The sequence below is a fragment of the Peromyscus eremicus genome, chromosome 4 (assembly GCF_949786415.1).
Source record: "Peromyscus eremicus chromosome 4, PerEre_H2_v1, whole genome shotgun sequence".
NCBI classification, from domain to species: domain Eukaryota; kingdom Metazoa; phylum Chordata; class Mammalia; order Rodentia; family Cricetidae; genus Peromyscus; species Peromyscus eremicus.
This window is the reverse complement of record NC_081419.1, coordinates 100,989,811-101,010,480: the sequence shown is the minus strand read 5'-3', so window position 1 is coordinate 101,010,480 and position 20,670 is coordinate 100,989,811. Positions and strand designations below refer to the sequence as shown.

Here is a 20,670-nt window from a genome sequence, read left to right as displayed (position 1 = left end):
CTAATGCTTGGTTTGGTTCTCTTTTCCATTTAAAACCACTCACATTAAAAGGCGAAGGGGCTGGGGCACTCAGTCCCCTTCACTGGGGTCCTCCATAGGATCAGTGTCTTGCCTGGTTCTGCTTCCCTGCCTGGCTCCAACCACAGGAAGCCAGGGCAGGGCAGGAGAGCAGAACAGCAATCCCTTCTCTCCAGAAAACCAGAACACACATGAGGAGTGGCCCAGAGACTAAAGTGCAGAGAATCCACAAAGTGGATGGCTGGGCCTAGGGCACTCTAGAAGGAATGAGGGAGTCAGCCCAGATACAGATGTGGCACAAATGCTGGGCCTGGCAGAGTGAACCTGCATGGCACAGCCCCTTCCCTCTGTGCCCTGCTGGCACCTCTCTCAGGGACTGTCCACTACAGCAGCAACCCAGGAAAGTCCCAGTCCCAAAGACATGGCCCACGGAGGGAGGAAACTTATCTGACCATCCCTGGTTGGAAGGAGCTAGTGAACAGGAAAGGAGCAGAGGGTTCTGGGAGGGGAAAGAGTGCATTATATAAAATCATCCCAGCTCTGCAGAGCAGGGACAAATGGACAACCCTAAAGGCAGAGTGTCACCTGGGGAAGGTTTGGTGAAGATGGTCAGGGTCCTACCGGTGAGACCTGTGGGGGAAGTGGCTCTTCTGGGTGAAAGAGGAGCTGTGGCACTGGGGGAAGGGCTGCTGAGGAAGAGAGCCCTGGCTGGCATTAGGGTGTGTAGGCAGGGGGTGGCTGGAACTGGTTGATGACTTCATACTCTGCTGGGTAGGGGTCATTCTCTTCCATCTCAGATAGGAGCTCCAGCGCTTGTTCTTCTTCCTCCGTTGGATAGTGGCGCAGGAGGTTGGCCGCAGTAGCCAGGATTGAGGCTCCGCCAGCTCCTGCCACCAGGTAGAAGCTAACAGCGAAGGTGACATAGACTTGGGAGCCATGGTACTTCTTATGCTGTTGCTGCTGGGCCAGGATGAGCTCAGAAGCCCAGTAGGAAAAGCCAATGACGGTAGCACACTGTAGGACTGGGAGACAGAGACAGCACACAACGGGGATCAGCAGTCAGGACGTTTAAGGAATCAATCACAGCCTCTCACCCAGTTCTCGGAGGACTTGCCTGGCCCAGGGCCCAAGAACTTTCTTGGCTATAAGGTTCTTGGCTTAGGGCCGAGGACAGTTATCTGACCCATCCTGACTAGACAGGGTCTATCTTAAGAATTATTGTTCAATGGTAAGGAGCTTGCCTAACATGCACTAGGCCCTGGATTCAATGCCCAGTACCACCCCATGCCCCTCCAAAAAAGGGGAAAAAGAAAAGAAAGAAGGAATTTACAATTAGATAATAAGGCCCCTGGATGCTTCTGTGTACTGAGAAGAAACAAATAAGATAATGAAGTTTTAAAGTTAGGCAGTGGTGGCACACGCCTTTAATCCCAGCACTCAGAAGGCAGAGGCAGGAGGATCTCTGTGAATTTGAGGCCAGCCTGGTCTACAGAGTGAGTTCCAGGAAAGCCAGAGCTACACTGGCTCTGGGAAAAACAAAAACAAAACAAAACCAAATCATGAAGTTTTAGAGACTGAGCTGGAATTGAAGTCAATCACTATCGAAAGCCAAACTGACAGCAGCCAGGCCTGGTGAGGAAAGTGGCTGCATCCAAGCAGAGAGGCGGACCTGGCTGGGAGGTCAACTCAGTGGGGAAACTGGCCACACACCCCAGCCCAGGTAAGACAGCCCGACTCCTCCATGCTAACACCAGGCCTGGGTTTCTATGATGTAACTGTCATGTTTGGAGAGCCGTGAGATTCCTGTGGAATTCTAACATTCCCTCTAATCCTAGGCAAATTACTCACAAATGGCAGAAGCCAACCCTAATGCACTCCTGAAAGGCTAGAGCATATCACACAGCTCTCCACAGAGAAACAAGCTCAGGTACCAATATGCCTCAGGGCAGTCCCCTCCCACATGAGTAGACCCTGGCCTTACCAGTGAGGATGTGAGCGAAGGCATAGCGACGGGTAATCTTCAGAGCTGGGTGCTTGGGCCCAAAGACATCCAAAAGGAATGCAGAGAGACTACACAGGATGCCCAGGAAGCAGAAGGCAGCAATGACCCTCAGGAGCAGCACTGTCTGGGGGTTCATGCAGAAATCTGTGGAGAAAGAATGGAAGCTTCATGCCCAAGAAACACCCTGAGGCAGGCAGTGTTTTTTTCTTTTCTTTTTTTTTTTTTCTTTTCTTTTTTTTTTTTTTTTTTTTTTTGGTTTTTCGAGACAGGGTTTCTCTGTGTAGCTTTGCGCCTTTCCTGGAACTCACTTGGTAGCCCAGGCTGGCCTCGAACTCAAAGAGATCCGCCTGGCTCTGCCTCCCGAGTGCTGGGATTAAAGACGTGCGCCACCACCGCCCGGCTGAGGCAGGCAGTGTACCTAAAAGGATCTTGGTTTCCTCCCCCAGTCTCCGGAGACAGAAGCCCTGGAGGGCACTGTATGAGCTCCTGCCACCAGCTGCTCTGCAGAGGCAAACAGGAGTCACCTGTACACTTCAAGTCTTTTTTCCAACAAGACTAGTCTAGGGTGACTGTATATTTCTTCTATATTTCTTTTTGAGACAGGTCTCATGTATCTCAAGCTAACCTCAAACTTGCTGAGTAGGGGTGGAGAATGACGAACGTGACATTCCTGCCTCCACCTCTGGAGGGCTAGAATTACAGGCATGCACCACCACACATAATTTAATGGCACAAACCAGGGCTTCCTGTATGCTAGGTACTCTACAAACTGAGTACCATGCCCAGTGCCCACCCATCCGTCTCTCCCTCCCTCCTTCCCTTTCTTCCATTCACTTTGCTTTTGAGACAGTCTCACTGTGTAGCCCAGGCTGGCTTCAAACTCATAATCCTTCTGCCTCAGCCTCCTGAGTATTGCAATCAGGTGCGAGCCACCAGACCTAGCTAGCTTCAAACCATTTTTCAAGATTCTGACAACAAAGCTAACATATTAAGCTATTTTGCTAAAGGATGCTTTGGGCCAGCAGGGAAAGGCCATTGACCTCTGAGCTGAAACAGCCAGAAAGACCAAGGTCAGAGGTCAATTAAATCCCATTCTCTACTTATCCACTCATTCCTTCCATTTTCATTCTAAAACAGGCATTGAACTTAGAGACACTGAGCTAAGTGAAGTAAGTTAAGTCAAATACAGAAGGCCAACTATTGTGATTCTGTTCATGAAATGCTGAGAAGTCAGACCACTGGCCAGAGGAGTGAGATGGTGGCCGGAGAAAGGGAGGGCAAGGTGTTAGTTGACTGTGAGTTTTCAGGTTGGGGTCATGAAAAAGTTCTGGGAATGGACAGTGGTGAAGACTAACAATGAGGCAAATATGCCACTGAACAGTGGTTCACTCTTGTAATCCCAGCACTAAGGAGGTGTTGCCAGGAGCTTCAGGAGCTTCAGGAGTTCGAGGCAAGTTTCTGCTACTTAGCAAACCTGAGGCCAGCCTGGGCTTCACCAGAGCCTGTCTCAATCACCACCTCGACTGCACCCCTACAAACAAAGGGGAGAAGACTTCGATTAGGACTAGACAGCTGACAGGCAAGCAGCGGAAAAGCTACAAGTCACACCAAGAGCCCTGGAAAGTTCATGGGGGAGTAAACCAAGGAACAGGAGTGCTAAAACAGGAGAGCAGCATTCAAGGAGTCCCTAGGGTGATAATCATGCACCAAAACAGAGCAACTTGTATCCTTGCAGTATTTAAATACCTTCTTCTGAAGATTTCAGGTAAACAATACTGTCAGTCTCCTTTGATAGCTATGGAAACTGTGATGGCTTCCTGAAGCACAGAATGGAATAAAGGCTGATCAAAAAAGGAACCAAAGGCACGTCATGTTGGTGCCCACCTTTAATTCCAGTACTCAGAAGGAGATCTCTCTGAGTTAGAGGCTAGTCTACATAGTGAGTCCCAGTCCAGCCAGGGGTACCTAGTGAGAACCTGCTTAAAAAACAAACAAACAAACAAACAAATACAAACCAAAAAAGGGCCAGGTGGTGGTGGCTCATGCCTTTAATCCCAGCACTTGGGAGGCAGAGGCAGGCAGATCTCTATGAGTTCAAGGCTAGCCTAGTCTACAGAGCTAGTTTCAGGACAGCCAGGGCTAAACACACACACACACACACACACACAAACTGTCTTGAAAACAAAACCAAGAAAGTTTAAAGAAGAAAACAAGTCTTCACTTCCTCTCCCTCCTCCTCCTCTTCCTCAGCTATTGCTTTCATTTAGGCCATAGGTCACTGAGTAATTTAGGAAAAACTGGATAGAGCTGGTCAAACTCACAGGCTACAGGCTCCTTTCTTAAGCTTTGATGTCAAATTTAGAATCTGAAGGTAACAATCTTCAGTTTCTAGCATACATCCTGATTACCAAGGTGCTGCTGCAATCATGTACCAGGTTCCTAGAGGGTCTGGGAGCACAGAAAATCCCCATACAAGTAGTCCAAGTCTCCAGTCCCCAAAAGCACCAGTCGTAGATACCAGAGGAAAGCAGACAGGTGGAGGAAAGACCAAGAAGCTAAGCGGTGGACCCACTGCCAACAAAAAAGATTCAGTATAGCAGATGCTGACCATGATGGAATCTTGAGCAGTGGGAAATGCCAAGCATTTTGTGACTGGCATATGTACTCAGTCTCAGACTCAAAACTCTCCAGGTATATGCTGGCTAAGCCCAGACAAGACTCAGGTGCCTCTATCTGGCTGCCTTCAGAGCTATCTGTCATGATCTTAACTGCAGAGGACCTAGCATCCAGCTTGGGTGATTACCTACTGCCATGGAGCTTGGCTGTCCATGAGTTCTGCCAGAAGCTAGCATCTGCCCTCACTGCATCCAGCACTGCCTACTCCAGACAGCATAGGAATTCCGAAGGGGCCCAGGAACAAAGGCTTGAGGGAGCAAGGGCTGACTCCTGGCTCTGATTTGAACATTACTGAAAACTGAATCAGTTCTTTTTGGGGTCTGCATGGCATGTGGGAATACTGGAGACTCAAGTGTTCCAGTGCTACCAAGAATGCCTGCCAGAGACAGGGTGGAAAGGCTGACATCATAGGCCACTTTGCAGCAGTTCACCTGCATTACTCTGTGCAGCCAGGCACTGTGTGAAGAAGGGAACATAAGAGGCTTTTAAAACACTGGGTTTTGTTTCTTCTGATGATGGTTAAACATATTATCCTTGAAAATGTGCACCTGATATATCCACATCTATGTGCTTTACGTTTTAAAATACTTTTATTTTAATAAGCAAGATATGCACATGAGCCGGGCGGTGGTGGCGCACGCCTTTAATCCCAGCACTCGGGAGGCAGAGCCAGGCGGATCTCTATGAGTTCGAGGCCAGCCTGGGCTACCAAGTGAGTCCCAGGAAAGGCGCAAAGCTACACAGAGAAACCCTGTCTCGAAAAACCAAAAAAAAAAAAAAAAAAAAAAAAAAAAAAAAAAAAAAGATATGCACATGATAAAAAGCTTCAAGAAAGAGGACCCCCTTCACCTGCCTTTCCCAAGGCAAACATGGCTGAAGGTACAGGAGCCTGTGCACACAAATGGGTCCAGCATTATCTTTGCCAAGCTTGAGTGCCACCCTCAAAGTCATCACACAGCTCGGATGAGGAGTCAGAAGCTCCAGAAGATTAAGTGACCTCCTCCAGGTCACACAGTGACCCCCAGACACTGCACTGTGCTACCTGGAAACTGCTAAGCACCCACTGGCAGCTTTTATTATTTCCTTGATGGAGATAATCAATCAAACTCTACGGAGGTGTACTGAAAAAAAGGGTGAGACGAACTAGTAGGAACGTTGTCCAAGACAGCAGCTGCTGAGCTCATGAAGCAGCAGCTTGAGGACTCAGATTCCAGCAGCAGCAGCCACAACAAAGGACAAGAAAGGTGTGGCTCGCTGAGTGACGAGCAGTGTCCACACAAGGTCTGAGGACAAAACTGGCTTCAGATGGTGTTTAAACCTGCCCTCTGCAGCACCGAGGGCATCTGAGCACAGTTCTGGTCAGGAGTTAGGACACCAGAAAAACTCTATACCTAGTCAAATGCTAGGTCTGCCCCAGGCTCCATTCAATCTTTAGCAAGTCACTAGAGGGCCTGTTTTAAAGGCCCCTGCCTCACCCACCACAGACAGGTGCTAGGAGGGAAAGCAGTTACCTGTTCTGCAGACTGAATAGTGACTCTGGACAGAGGAAGAGCTTCTGATACCAAATTCAAGCATGTTTTGTTTCTACTGCCCTTCTCTACTCCAAAGCTATAGTGCTTAAGGCAGCGGTCCTCAACCTTCCTAATGCTGCGACCCTTTAATACAGTTCCTCATGTTGTAGTGACTCCAACCATAAAATGATTGTCACTGCTGCTTCATAACTATAATTTTGCTAGTGTTCTGAATTGAAATGTAAATAAGTATCTGTGTTTTCCAATGGTCTCAGGCAACCCCTGTGACAGGGTCGGTGGACTCCCACAGGGATTGCAATCCACATGTTGACAGTCACTAGCTTAAGGGGAAAGCCAAATGTGAACTTCCCTTTGGGTGGTGCTAACATTTCCAGAGAGGGACGGCAGGGGAGCAGTGTCTTAACATAAGGTAAAACAGGAAGACAGCCCTGATCGAGAGCATCTCCTAGGGCCAGAGATCTTCAAGTCTCTGGCTTCCTTTCCTAAATACTATGGCAGCGAGGGCAAATAACACTCCTTTCCCCAAGAGGTCTTCCAGAGACACTAAAGCTCCAAAGGCTAGGTAGGTAGGAGTGACTTATTGTGGGAGAAAAAGGCTGTGTGGGGCAGGATCTTGACTTTAAATTTGGTCAAGTGGTTTGGTACACTACATTCCAGACACACAGCATATCCTATCCTCCCCTCCAGTTGTATTCTGGCCTGTTTATTTTGGTAAACACTGCCTGACTGTCCCTTCTAGTCATCAGGGAAGAAGGCAGCTGCTATGTAATCAGATCCTAAGGAACTGACTTTGACCAAGGTCATTGGTGAGTCACAGGGCTGGATTTGTTTTGAATACTCTGGCTCTTCCGGTCTACCTGTCTGTGGTTGACCCCCTCTTGACCTATGTGGGCTGAAGGCAGAAAAACTAAAATGGTTTCAGACCAGCTTCCTGCTGTTCTTCCCTTCCTCCTTCCTCAGTAGGGGTCCTGTGGGCTAGAGGAATCCCATTGCCCCAGTCTCTCCTAGAACCTTCTCCTCAGCTCTGTACCCCTTCACTGTAACTCTTGGCTTTCAGCCAGACCTGACATAGACCACCAACAGGGTACACTAGTGTCCAGATGGATCATTTTACAAATATCAATGGTGCCAGTCAAGCCACCCAAGAACAGCCCCCAAGGGCCTGGTGGTAGCATCAGCATCTGTCACAACCCATCAGGTGCACAGGCCCTCCATCCTTGGTCCTCCAGTGGCTGTTGTTAATCTTGAGTCACTGACATCAAATCCCAACTTACTCATTCTCCAAAACTGCTTCCTGAAGCTGGTGGTGGGGTTGCCCTGCTGGCCACACTAGAGAGGAAGAGAGGGCTTTCAGGGTCTCTACTGCAGACACTAAAAGTCTGGGCATTTCTAAGCCTTCTCTGGACCTAAGCCCAGAGAAGCTATGTGAGAGGATTCAGAACAGAATCTGTTGAGCTGGCATTTGCTAAAGCCTTCACGCATCTGGTCACACAGCAAGGGTGAGTGACTCTGCCTCAGGTTCACCAAGTTGAGCCTGAAGCCTGAGAGACAGTGTGGGCACTAAAAAGCACAGCTCTGGCTGAGTTTGTGATAAAAATACAACCAGAGAGACTTTGGCTTCCCAAATCTCCCTTCTGCTTTGCAAAGGGTCTTTCTTTGGTGCCTTGTGTGTGTACATTTCCTCACCCCAATAAAAGCTACTTTTACTGGTGAGAAACAAAACAACAACAAAAGACTCAATCAGAATAGTAAATGGTAACTTTCACATAGCTCTAACAGAAAGGAAAAGAAATTCAGAGGGCACTAAGGAGTGGTGGTAATAAAAGCGTGGACTTCGGAGTCACAACTTGGATCAGCTGTGTCTCTGAGTAGACTACCTACTCTCCTTGAGCTGGGGGCCTTTGTAAATAAGGATCAAATTAAGGCAGATGTGAAGTGTGCTTAGTTCCATGCCTGGTACACAGGCTTGCTTCGGAGCCTTCTGGCCCACCTCACTCTCTCTTCCCTGCAGACACCTAGCAGGGGTGTTTCCCTCTGCAAGTATCTATAAGCACCATATTTGCCCAGCACATCTCTATTTCCTCCTGGGATTGGACTATTCCAGGCTTCCAGGGTAGATCGTCTGGTAGACCTAGCAATCAGCACAGTCACACAGGATACCATATGCCTGAAGGCCCACAAGGCACCAAAATCACAGGTAGAGAGCAGAAGAGAAGCTACAAGAGACCAGATTCCTTGCCTTCTGCAATGGCTCACAAGGTCCCAATGCCAATGCTTCTATTTATAGACAGGAGCTAAGTGATTCTGGCTTACAATGGCCAAGGAGACGAGCAGAGCAGGCAAACCACACATGGGCTAAGAGATCTAAACACACAGCAAATGCAGTATAAAGGTTAAGACAACAAGTTTGAAAAGGACAAAATTTGGTCTGAATAATTTCTTAGAAAGGGCAAATGCATCTGTGAACAAACAAAAACTTGAACCAAGAGGTGATTTTTATTTTAACATGCCTTTGACAGGGATGTACACCAAGACAGGGTATCATGAGATCCTTCTTTACAACAGCCGAAGTAAAACAAAGGATAAACATAATTAAGGAGACAGTACCATTTTATTCTGTCATCAACAGATGGGAGGCAGTACCAGTGATGCCACCTAGGAGGGCAAGCCTGGGGAGCTCGCTTCACTTCCTTCCTGGATCTCTGAAACAAGGATGTAAGATCAGACTGCCTCTCTCTACACCATCTGAATATTATGACCCTTCTTCCACCCTAGGGATGACCTGCAAAAGACTGTCTTCATAAACTCCCAGTTTGTGTGTGACACTCAACTCCTAAAACACAAGCACCACGGCATCAAACGCAAAAGGCACGCATGAAGGTGAGTGCAAAGAAATGGGAAATCATCCAGACTCAAACTCCACAGCCTTTGTGCTATCAGGTATATGCTAAGACAACGCTGCACATCAGGAGGCCTGCATATCAGGAGGCCTCCATCCAGTGCACAACCTTGGTCTTAAAGGGACAAACTTAGGAAGAGAGGGGATTGAAAAAATCTCAAACCAGAAGCCTCCACCCTGTTCTCTATAAAAATCATCCTAAAGCATTGAATGTGCAGAGAAGCAAACTTAAGAGAACTCGCCGGGCGGTGGTGGCGCACGCCTTTAAGCCCAGCTCTCGGGAGGCAGAGCCAGGCGGATCTCTGTGAGTTCGAGGCTAGCCTGGTCTACAGGGTGAGTTCCAGGAAAGGCGCAAAGCTACACAGAGAAACCCTGTTTCAGAGAAAAAGAAAAAAAAAGAGAGAGCGAGAACTCAGCAAGCAAGACAACACTAGGTGACAGAATAAGGTTTTTCAGCTTAGACCTATAGCAGTGTTGTTTTTAATGCAGAGGGGCGCTGACCTTTTCACCAGGGCTTGAGCCCTCGCTGAGACACCTTGCTCATGTCTAACTGGAATGTACCAGAACTAAAGAGGGCAGAGAAGAAACGTGAAGACTTCTGAGACTAGTTCAAAAGACTTGAGGACAACAAGATGGGACCATTTGGGGCCCACTGGCCATTTTTAGATTAAAAATCAGTAAGTACAGTCCTGCTTTCACACGGTACAGCCTTTATCCTCACTCCTAGAAACAGAGGAGGAGCTATGAGGCTCCTGAGACAGGCACTCCGCTAAGCTCTGGACTCCTATTTGATCAGTAACAGAATAGATATTTTCTTCTGCCTGCTGGTCTGGGAAATCCGTTGATGAATAAAGCAACCATCTCAGTCGGGTATACCTGTAAGGGCATGGAAAGCCAAATTCCAACTGTTGAGTGTGGCAATGGAACTGACGTCTGATGATCTGGGATGTCACAAGTACTCTCTACTGTAAGTCCAATTATCAAAGAATACTAAAATATCTTTTACAATTGGTCATATTAACAGTTCTGTTTTCTCCATCAATCAAGCTGCCCCCAAACAACTTTTCTGCATCTCACAGGTCTGTTAGAAGGGAGTGGTTAATTGTGATACCTAACACCCTATTTCTTCTACCTATAAAGTGCCCTTTCTCTGGCAGAAACCTAAAATAGCAGCGTTCTGGATTAGCATGACGGTGAGAATTAAGTGCTTGGCTGAATAACATCAGAATTGATGAGGTGCTAGACCCCCAAACAGAGCCACCTGGTGGGCATGAACACCAAGTATGAACGGGGCTGTTGCCTTTAACAAATGACTGCCTCTGGTTATCTACGCTGGTTATCTATGCCAGTCCCGTGTCCGTTCTACACCGCCCCTCAAGCCGGGAGAGCAGGAGATCAGAGCCCTCACCTTTCAGCAGATCCGGGTGCACATAGCCCAGCACGTCCGAGACCCCCAGCTCCTGGCGGGAACAGGTGCCTCCGTGGATGTGCAACCAAGCAGGCTCCGCCAGGGCAGTGCAGAGCGCCGTGATGGACAGGGCTCCAGGCAGGGCCGAAGCCAGGCTCCGTTCCGGCTGCTTGGGCAGAGCGCTGCTTCCCGGGCTCCTCCGCCGGCGCCCTCCCGGCAGCCCTGCGCCTCCAGGGGCATACATGCCCGGGGCCGCCCGCTGTAGCTCTGCGGTCGTTGCTGATGGCCGCCGACCTCAGCGGGGTGCGCAGAGCCTGTCTGTACCCGGGGTGGACAGCAATGCGATGGGCAGCTGGCCGGGAGCTGTCAGGGTCCGCACCAGAGACTGCGGGGTGGGACCCAGGGCTGAGCACAGACCAAAGGACTGCGGGAACTCGAGGGGCGGGGACCGAGGGCTCTGGATGAGGGGTGCTGGACTAGGACTCCTAGAGGGCAGGGGACTAGGTGGGCTGTGGACATGCCAGGATGTACAGGCGGAGGTACAGGGGGTCAGCTACTGGCGCGGGGGGCGGAGGAGACTTAGACTGGGGTTATTGGGCAGAGGGTTGCTGAGGGGCGGAGGATGCGGCTGGGCCGCCGGGATCCGGAACCCGCACTCTGAGGTGGGACCTAAGCCACAGTGACCCTCCCTACTCTAGTCCCTGCTCCTCACCGGTCAGTAGGCCTCAGGGCCGGGATGGCGCCGCTCTGCCCGGTCACGGGCTTCTCAGCTGCCCGGGCCAAGCGATCACAGGCCCCAATCCCGCAACGCCCAGACGGACCCGGGCTGATGCACTTCCGGCTTCCTCCAGCCGCACCCCACCCCCTTCTCCTCCTCCTCCGGCTCACCGCTCTGCCCTCCTTTCGCGTCACTGTGTGCGCGCGCCGCCTGTTCTCGCGCGGGGCATCAGGGGACTGGTAGTTCGGGACAGTCCTGAGAGGCTTCCCGTTGTGGAAGGTGAGGGGGAGTGACTACAAGTCCCAGAAGGCCGTGCGGCCTCAGCAGCGGGCCCTTCAGTTCCCAGGGCGACCCCTGTGGCAGAAGCGGGGCATCTGGCGACCGTGGGGTCGTACCGTGGCCACCGCGTTCTGCACGTTGCTTTCGGCGTCCTCTTTCTCACCCCGAGGCCACCGCCATGAAGGATGCACTGGTGCTGCAGAGCCGCGTCCCGGCGCACCCGGACTCCCGCTGCTGGTTCCTGGCCTGGAACCCCACGGGGACTCTGCTGGCCTCGTGCGGCGGCGACCGTAAAATCCGCATCTGGGGCACCGAGGGTAAGGCCTGGCTTGGCTTTGTGACCCTGGTGCCGAGGAAGACGCTGCTCTTGAAAAGGGTTTGTCGGGGGAAGGAGTGTGCAAGCGTCAGCGGACAGTCTGGGATTGTTGCGGGAACTGGGATATTTGTTGAGGAAGAAAAATGAGAAAAGTAGTCTCAATAGCGATTGGACGGTTTTAAGACCCCTTCCAGAGGAAGTAGTCGCTTGCTTGCATCGTTGTAATGGTGGTTGAGTTTGTCACCCGACAGGGTTCCACTTTCAGTACCAGTTATTGAGCGGCATTGACGGTGCCCCCGAGCCTAGCCTGTTCTCTGCCTGTAGGTGACAGCTGGATTTGCAAGTCTGTCCTTTCTGAAGGCCATCAGCGCACTGTTCGGAAAGTGGCCTGGTCCCCCTGTGGAAATTACCTGGCCTCTGCCAGCTTCGATGCTACTACTTGCATTTGGAAGAAGAACCAGAATGACTTTGAGGTAACCAGGCTGGATGGAAGCAAATTACTTGTCTGTACCCCACAGCTGGGTCAACCTGCCCCTTTGAGGACAGCCTTTACTTAATGTTTATACCATAGACATGGTAGCTGGGTATGGTAGTTCATGACACCAAATCCCAGCAATGGGACACTGAGGCAAGAGGACTGCCACAAGTCCAAGCTCATCTAGGCTGTCTCAGCAACAAGGTTGTGATCTTAGATGTTTTACTGGGACTCTTAGCTGTCATTAATTCACAATCTTTTTCCCTTTCCAGTGTGTAACCACTCTTGAGGGTCATGAAAATGAGGTCAAGTCAGTGGCTTGGGCCCCGTCTGGCAATCTCTTGGCTACCTGCAGCAGAGATAAGAGTGTGTGGGTCTGGGAAGGTGAGTCCAGACGTCTCTAGGTACAATGGAAAACCAGCTCACTGACTTTCAGCTCTGCTCCTGACAGGGTCAGCTCTTTGGTTCTTTTTTCTCCCACAGTTGACGAAGAGGATGAGTATGAATGTGTCAGTGTCCTCAACTCTCATACACAGGACGTTAAGCATGTGGTTTGGCACCCAAGCCAGGAGGTAAGCGTCAGACGGGGTAGGAAAGAACCCTGATGTGGAGGCTTGTGCTCGGCCTGCCTGCACTCTTCAACATCACCCTCACTTCCATAGGGATCTTTGGGACTGTCCTGTCCAGACAGTGTTTGATGCTGGAACCGTGGGTACCTCCTGGGCCATACAGACAAATGCTGGGTCTCCTTTCTCACTTTCAGCTTTTAGCTTCTGCCAGCTATGATGACACAGTGAAGTTGTACCAGGAAGAAGGGGACGACTGGGTCTGCTGTGCCACCCTTGAAGGTCATGAGTCCACTGTATGGAGCTTGGCCTTTGACCCCAGTGGCCAGCGTCTGGCATCTTGCAGTGATGACCGTACTGTGCGCATTTGGCGCCAGTATCTACCAGGCAATGAGCAAGGTGAGGGTCCAGGAGTCAAAGGAGACCACTGAAAAGTTTTATAGTCTGCCATGAATCACAAATTGGGTTCGTGAGGTCACAGGAGATCTCCAGGGAAGCACTGAAAGAACTGGGGATAGCTTTGTGGAACAAGGCCTTCCAACCAAATTTGAAGATGGCATGTCAATTTTTGTTTTTGTTTTTGTTTTTTTGTTTTTCGAGATAGGGTTTCTCTGTGTAGTTTTGGTGCCTTTCCTGGAACTCACTTGGTAGCCCAGGCTGGCCTCGAACTCACAGAGATCCGCCTGGCTCTGCCTCCCGAGTGCTGGGATTAAAGGCGTGCGCCCCTGGCTGGCATGTAGAATTTTTAACTGGAGACTGTAACACAAGATTCTCAGTTGAAAGCCCAGTAGCAAACCCTCCAACCAAAAAAAAAAAAAAGCTGCCAAATGGTGGTGGCATAGGCCTTTAATCCCAGTACTCGGGAGGCAGAAGCTGGGAGATCTCTGAGTTCAAGGCCACCGTCTACATAGTGAGTTTTAGGACAGCCAGAGCTACATAGTGAGACCCTGACTCAAAAGAAAGAAAAGAAAACCCAGCAGCATGAGTTGGCTGATGGTGGGAATATCTAAACAACGTGAAGAACAGGGTTCCTTGAGGCAAGGCTGAGGACTAGAAGGGAGGAGTGACGTTGGGTGGGTGGCTAGTGAGTGGCCTTAAAAGGCAGATTAACTGGTTAGATACAGCCTGCAGTGGAATAGGGGTGCTTCCTTCTCAGAATCCTTGGGTGACAACAGGGTGTAAGGCAGATAAGGAGGGTGGGAACACGGTTGGGACGAAGGCTCATTGATTGGCAGTGGAATGAGGAAGGGCACATTAGGTTCTCCTTTGCAATAGTAGGGGTGCTCAGGACACAGAATGCCTTGGACTTAAGAAAGTTCTGTCGCACAGGGGTGGCATGCAGTGGCTCTGACCCCACCTGGAAATGTATCTGCACTTTGTCAGGCTTCCACACCAGGACCATTTACGACATTGCTTGGTAAGACCTCAGTCACATTCCTGTAGCAGGGATTTTAGAGATGGCATGACCTGTGCTGCTCTGCATTTGTTCAGATTAGGCCTGCTATTCTGGTTTACAACTGGCTGGCCTGGGGTTCTAGGAGCAGGAAGATGACTATACCTAAGACTGTTTCTGGGATAAGATCCCAGGTTTTGAGGGCAGCACCAACCCTTAGGATTTACATAGCATTGGGACATCCTGAGATGATCATAGAATATGTGCATTTGTAACTGTGGACTTTGTGCTTTAGTAACTGATTCTTACGGAGACTAGAAAAGCTGCCCCATTCTTAGAAGAGTGGAGGTTAGAGGCCACTCTGGGCCTGAGTCTTAGATCTTAGAAATAATTCCAACCATGAGAAAAATCTGTTATATATCTAAACTTTATTTCTAGCAAATGTCTGGGAATATCTATGCCATGAAATGGGACTTGAGTATTTTGACTTCATGGAGAATTAGCCCCACGCTACCCCTTAAGCATTAAGTTTATGGCAGAAATTGAAATTTACTTTTAGCTAAGGAGTTGGTTTTTAGTTTGTTTGGTTGGTTTTTTAGGGATATGTATTTAACAGCTTAAAATTAACCTTTCTTGTCTCTGTGAGTTTGAGGCCAGCCTGGTCTACAGAGTGAGTTCTAGGACAGCCAGGGCTACACAGAGAAACTCTGTCTCAGAAAAAAAAAAAAAAAAAAGCAATCAAAACAACAACAAAAAATTTAGACCTATTTGAGGCTGGAGAAATGGCTTAGCAGTTAAGAAAACTGGCTTCTCTTCTAGAGGACCTAGGTTCAATTCTCAGCTCCCACGTGGCTGCTCACAACTGTCTGTAACTCTAGTTCCAAGAGATCTGACACCCTTTTTGGCTTCAGTGGCACTATACACACATGGTACACAGACATACATATAGGCAAAAATACCTATAAAAGAAAAATAAATCTTACAACAATTAAAAAAAATCCTTTAAAAAAAAACTGCCGGGTGGTGCTGGCGCATACCTGTAATCCCATCACTCAGTAGGTAGAAGCAGGTAGATCTAGTCTATAGAGTGAGTTTCAGGACAGCCAGAGCTACCCAAAGAAACCCGGTCTTAAAGAAAAAAAAACACTCAAGCAATTGGAATTTTTGCTGGTGTTTTAACTTACTAACAGGCAATTGAACATTCCAGATTCAAATTTTATACAGTGATGGGCAATTGGGGAATCTTCAATGTTTATTTTAAAGTAAGTTCTACTAAATTATGGTAAAACTTGTTAATGTCAGTGTTAAAAGGAGGTTAAGGATGCAGTGACATGGGCAAGTGCTTACGCCAAGTGGAGAAAGTGTGATTTGGTCTCATCTGTAGCTGGGGCAACCAGATGGGAACCCCTGAGGACTAGGAGGGCCTTTGTTGGTGTGATGGCTTAGGAAAGCTTTTCTGTGAAACACTTGGTTGAGGCCTTAGGTTTGGGAAGAAGGTAGGCCTGGGACTGTGGAACACTTCTCCCTAATTTGCCGGGTTGGAGAGGCAGGAGTCATCTGCTTACCCAGTGGCATGTATGTTCCTCCCAGGTGTCAGCTGACAGGGGCCCTGGCTACAGCGTGTGGGGATGATGCCATCCGAGTGTTTGAGGAGGATCCAGGCTCAGATCCACAGCAGCCTACCTTCTCTCTGACAGCTCATCTGCGTCAGGCCCATTCCCAGGACGTCAACTGTGTGGCTTGGAATCCCAAGGAGCCAGGACTCCTGGCCTCTTGTAGTGATGATGGGGAGGTGGCCTTCTGGGAATATCACCAACCTGCAGGCCTCTGAGCTATAGCTTGACTTGGCTAAGACTTTCCTAGTCATCAAGAGGACCTGAAGGATCCTTGATCTTCATTTAGCTTTATGCCTCTGTTTGGATGTGTAGAAGCCACAGGACCATTCACTGTTTCCCTTCCTTGATGTGAGAGAGCCATGGGACAGAGCCATGGAACAGAAGTATGTTGTGTTACAAATTTTGCTTTATTTAGGGCATGGTGTTACATTTGGGGGGTAAATAGAGTATTTATAATCACTATGTATGTATATAGGAGAATGTGTTTGAAAGCTTTCTGAAATTATGAGCTTTATAGAAATAATCCACCTGTGCCCCACTTCCTATTTTATAAATAAGGTCATTTATCATTTATAATTCCACTGTTTAAATGGGTCCCTCCTTCCCAATTTCTAAGAGAAGTCCCTGCATTTAAGACATACAAGCCAGTTATGGTGTCTTCCTAGCACTCAAGCAAAGACAGGATGATCAGAAGCTCAAGGTCATCCTTGGCTACATAGCAAGTTTCAAACTAGTTTGGGCTATACAAGACCCTTTCTCAAAAAACAGTGACGTTCACAAGTTTGTTCAGAGTAAAAGAACACCTCTGCTCTTACTTAGAAACCCTCACATGCCTCTTGAGACATCATGCTGTGGTGGCAACTGAACTCCCCTAAAGAGAGGATTGGTTTTCAGTAAAGGGCAGAAAACATTTAGACAATAGCTTGTGGCCCTTTAAAAAAACATCAGCAGGCTGGGTGTGGTGGCACACACCTATAATCTACCACTCAGGAGGCAGAGGCCAACTTGATCTACAAAATGAGTTCCAGGACAGCCAAGTAGACAGAGGTCCTGTCTCAAAAAAAAAAAAAAAAAAAAAAAACAAGTAAAAGACAATGGTATGTGTGTGCTGCCAGTGTGTGTGGTGTTTTTCAGGGAAAAGAGTAATTAATGTCTAATAAGCCTTCTAAAGAGTGGTGAGGGTTGTCTCCAAAGCTGGAGCCTTCACTTAATTTTTGACACTGTACAATTGTGACCTTAGCTTTTTTTGAAAGCAGAAACAGTATCCAGAACAGTAGTGGCTAGAGTGATCTGCAGGTCCCTGGGAGTCTGGGGTCCCTTGCAGGGTCAACACCTCACATGGTCCAGGAGTGGCACCAGTTAAATAGCCATCCGTCTTCACTGTCTTGTTCCCACAGTAGGGACGGAGCCAGCTTCTTAGACAAGAAAGAGGACTAATTATTACTAAACACTGACCCTTGAGAACACTTCTCATACTGACAAATGAGAAAATTCCATCCAGCCCTCTACCAGTAAGGTGGTCTTAAGGAAAAGCAGTTGGACGTTGTTGCAAGCCAAGTTAGCTATTCATGGCATGCCATCTTTACCAGAAGTAGGAAATTACAGTATTTAGGCTTGGCTATTGAACCTTTCACTAAGTGTTCACTGCTAATGGTAAATGTTTAAAAGACAGAATTTCTGAAAACTTGTAACAAACTTTAGTGGTAATGAAATTAGCAAATGAGTAGCGAACTGCGTGGACATCTTGAGATTTGTGGAATTTCATGGGCCGTTCTCCAAATGACCCATGTACTGGTGTTACATGGGTCATTTGGAAAATGTTATATTCAGACAGTGACTCTAAGGTGGGGTAGTGGGTTTAATAGTATAAGATGCATGGATGCAGCTGTAGACCCTACATTGCCTCCAGGAAACTTTCACATACAGTTTTGCGTAGTAGCAATGGAGAGCCAGTTATTTGAAAACTCTTTTCTCTGAAGTTGACATGCTTCAGTTCGAGCACACAATAGATGGGCATAGAAGTGGCTAAAGATCCTAACTGGCTTCTATGTAAAGGATGTAAAATGACTGCAACACTGTTCCATGCTATTCTTCCTCAAGAATTTATTTTTCCTAAAATATGTTAATGAGGTTATTTTGAAATGGACTGCCTTAATTTTTATTATAACAAGTATCAATGAATATAACCTAGATAATAAAAGCTTTTGAGGCTCTGCTCTTAGTTTTCTGAAGGGTAAGGGGTCTTGAAATCATCATTTGAAAACTGCTGGCCTAGAAAATGAATCACAGTGACTCATGGTTATTCATGAAGAACAGAAAGCAAACATCTGAAGTTGTAGGTGTGAGATTGTGGTAAGAGGACATTTTAAGGAGACTAGAGTCATATCTACCTGGTGCATCTTTTGTTTTATTTTTTGAGACAGGGTTTCTCTGGGTAGCCTTGGCTTTCCTGGAATTAGCTCTGTAGACCAGGCTGGCCTCAAACTCCCAGAAGTCTGCCTGCCTCTGCCTCCCAAGGGCTGGGATTAAAGGTGTGTGCCACCACCGCCTGGCCCTGCCTAGTGCATCTTAACCACGGAGGGAAGAATTTCAGAACACAGGTCATGAGAAGCCCTACCTGTTGGCCAAGATGGAGTCAGCTCCTACTGCCATGCCGCTAACTTTGCAACACCTATAAAGGAGGCTGAGGTCATTTGCATGACCCAAGAGTTAGCTGTCTGACATTGTTTTGTCCTTCAGTAGAGGGCAAGTTTGTCCTCCACATACTTGATAGGAAGATTCAGTGCTAAAATGACAGTTTTTCTGGCCAGGACCTTTGGTTGAAGAAAATTTAGGACATAACATTTTTTTCAAATTATTTATTAGAATGTGTGACTCAAGAAACTACAAAAAAAAAAAAAAAAAAAAAAAGCCTCCAACTACTGTACATAGTTTATGCTTGACATGACACTTGAAAATACTAGACCCAGAGTTTGAACTGCTTGGTCTAGAGTAGGAAAGTAACTGGGAACAGCAGCAACCTGAATGGCCAGACCTCAGGCTGACAGACCTGGTTTCCAAAACCAGTTCCCCCTGAACTGTCCACATTCCTGTTTCCAGGTTCAATGTCCCCACACACGAGAGAATGCCTCAGACTCAATCTGAATCACTGTCTGTCTCCGCTTCTTTCACATCCACACTGAATTTATACTCCTGGTCACATCCCATGTAAGCATCACTCATGAAGTACAGGGTATAGTTGTGGCCACCTGTGGCTGGGGCTACAAAGTCTAGCTTCACCTAAAGAGAACAGGCAGAAATCAGGTTAGTGGGGACCTGAGAGGAGGCAACCCACCTGTCCAACCCCAGGGATAGATGCAGGACTGAGTGCACACACTCACCTTGGCTTTCTGCTGCAGGGTCAGCCTCTTGATGGAGATGAGGCTGTTGGACTTGGCATCTCCAATCACAACCCACCAGCCCTCTTCACGTTTCTACAGGGATCAAAACCAAGAACTTAAGCATAGAAAACTTGATGACTACAATCAACTGTGAGAATGGTTATGAAACAGAGTAACAAAACTCAGATTAAAGCTCTCCACAGTTGCTTCCTGAAACACAACTTGATAGACTTAAGAGTTTTTAAGCAGTCTAAACATATCCCCAAAGGACTTACTCTTCAAATAAGTAGCTAGACTAACTTTTCAGTTCTACCTCATTTCCATTACCTAAGGCACCTTTTTTATTTAACACTTGTCACTGAATCTAAACTGTATTATTAGAGATTTAGCCTTGAGGCATACAAACTTCAAGTTCTTAAGAAACTTAGGTGCGAGGCAAGCTAATTGAAAAATCTTAATGTGGAGATGAACCTGCAGCAGAGAGAATACAGAGCAAGCCCGTGGGACCTCTCCTGACATCCTCTCTCTGGAGAAGCCCTCTCTGTTGGCCACAGTAGAGCTCATATGCCCCAGTGGCACTTTCCTTAGAAACCTGAATAACTTGTCTATAGAAGTACATGAAGTTTATCTAGCATCTGCACCCAGCCTTCAATGCTCCCACATAAAGAAGATGAGACTTTCTTCCTGTTGATTTAAAAACAAATATACAAGTAGAACCTGAGTAAAATATAACTGGAAGACCAAGTAGAAAAGTCCCAAGTGTCCTGGAGCCATTTGTAGAAACAACCATAATCTTAAGAGTCAGAGAGATACTAACACTGCCTGATGTTTTTTAACAATGGCCAGCCACCTAAATTGTTTAAAAACAAAAAAAGAAAAAGAATCCATGGTTCTGAGATTAATACTCAGCCTTGTGAGTTCATTACCCCCAGACTCCTCTCCCCTGGTAGGAAATGTATCCTGTTCCTAAGACCTAGCTAGTGAACAAGGCCTCAAATGGACTTGTGGCAAAGCCAGCTGCTAGGACATACCTGTGGGAAGAGAGGTGCAATAACAGGGCCTGTGACTTCCTCCTCTCGCTCCAGTTGCACTAGCACCACAACTGGCCCGCCACTGGTGAAAGCAAAACAATATATGAGCGCTGTGGTTGTGGGCAGAGACCCCAGGGCAGGACTCCTGGCACTTCCTGTCTCACCTGCGGATGCTGTCTTTATCCACCACTTCATAGGACAGTTCAATATTCGGGTAGCGGTTACAAAAGCGGGCTACATCCGCGATCTGGCTGTCAGTCAACTGAAGCAATGCGTTCCGTTCTTCATCCTCCATCTCCATGATGTCAAAAACACTCTCCACTCCCTATAGTGGGTATGCTGAGGTCAGGGGAGCAGAGAA

The 20,670-nt window shown here is 47.9% G+C and overlaps 3 protein-coding genes across 4 annotated transcripts in view; 1 reads left to right on the top strand and 2 right to left on the bottom strand.

The window, feature by feature from the left end:
• Window positions 1–515: 515 nt before the first annotated feature.
• Window positions 516–11,848, bottom strand: Tmem127 (transmembrane protein 127). Of its 2 annotated transcripts, none has more exons than XM_059261349.1 (4): window positions 11,248–11,848; window positions 10,536–10,920; window positions 2,000–2,164; window positions 516–1,040 (listed from the first exon to the last, which is right to left on the bottom strand). In XM_059261349.1, the coding sequence occupies exons 2-4, from the start codon at window positions 10,777–10,779 to the stop codon at window positions 733–735; spliced, it is 717 nt and encodes a 238-aa protein (XP_059117332.1). In that variant the 5' UTR covers window positions 10,780–10,920; window positions 11,248–11,848; the 3' UTR covers window positions 516–732. The 2 variants fall into 2 exon arrangements, with proteins under 2 accessions (XP_059117332.1, XP_059117333.1); XM_059261350.1 differs by having other exon boundaries at window positions 10,536–10,853.
• Ciao1 (cytosolic iron-sulfur assembly component 1) lies at window positions 11,538–16,474 on the top strand. Its single transcript, XM_059261348.1, has 7 exons — window positions 11,538–11,849; window positions 12,173–12,321; window positions 12,596–12,707; window positions 12,807–12,895; window positions 13,087–13,288; window positions 14,219–14,306; window positions 15,873–16,474. Exons 1-7 carry the CDS (start codon window positions 11,711–11,713, stop codon window positions 16,111–16,113), a joined length of 1,020 nt encoding a protein of 339 aa, XP_059117331.1. The 5' UTR covers window positions 11,538–11,710; the 3' UTR covers window positions 16,114–16,474.
• A 2,309-nt stretch (window positions 16,475–18,783) lies between these two features.
• Snrnp200 (small nuclear ribonucleoprotein U5 subunit 200) overlaps window positions 18,784–20,670 on the bottom strand; it is a 28,432-nt gene continuing 26,545 nt past the window's right edge. The window contains exons 42-45 of the mRNA XM_059261347.1: window positions 20,474–20,634; window positions 20,310–20,391; window positions 19,279–19,371; window positions 18,784–19,177 (exon numbers count right to left, since the gene is read on the bottom strand). Coding sequence (XP_059117330.1) covers window positions 19,034–19,177; window positions 19,279–19,371; window positions 20,310–20,391; window positions 20,474–20,634 — 480 coding nt within the window. The 3' untranslated portion in view covers window positions 18,784–19,033. The remainder of the gene's footprint in view (window positions 19,178–19,278; window positions 19,372–20,309; window positions 20,392–20,473; window positions 20,635–20,670) is intronic.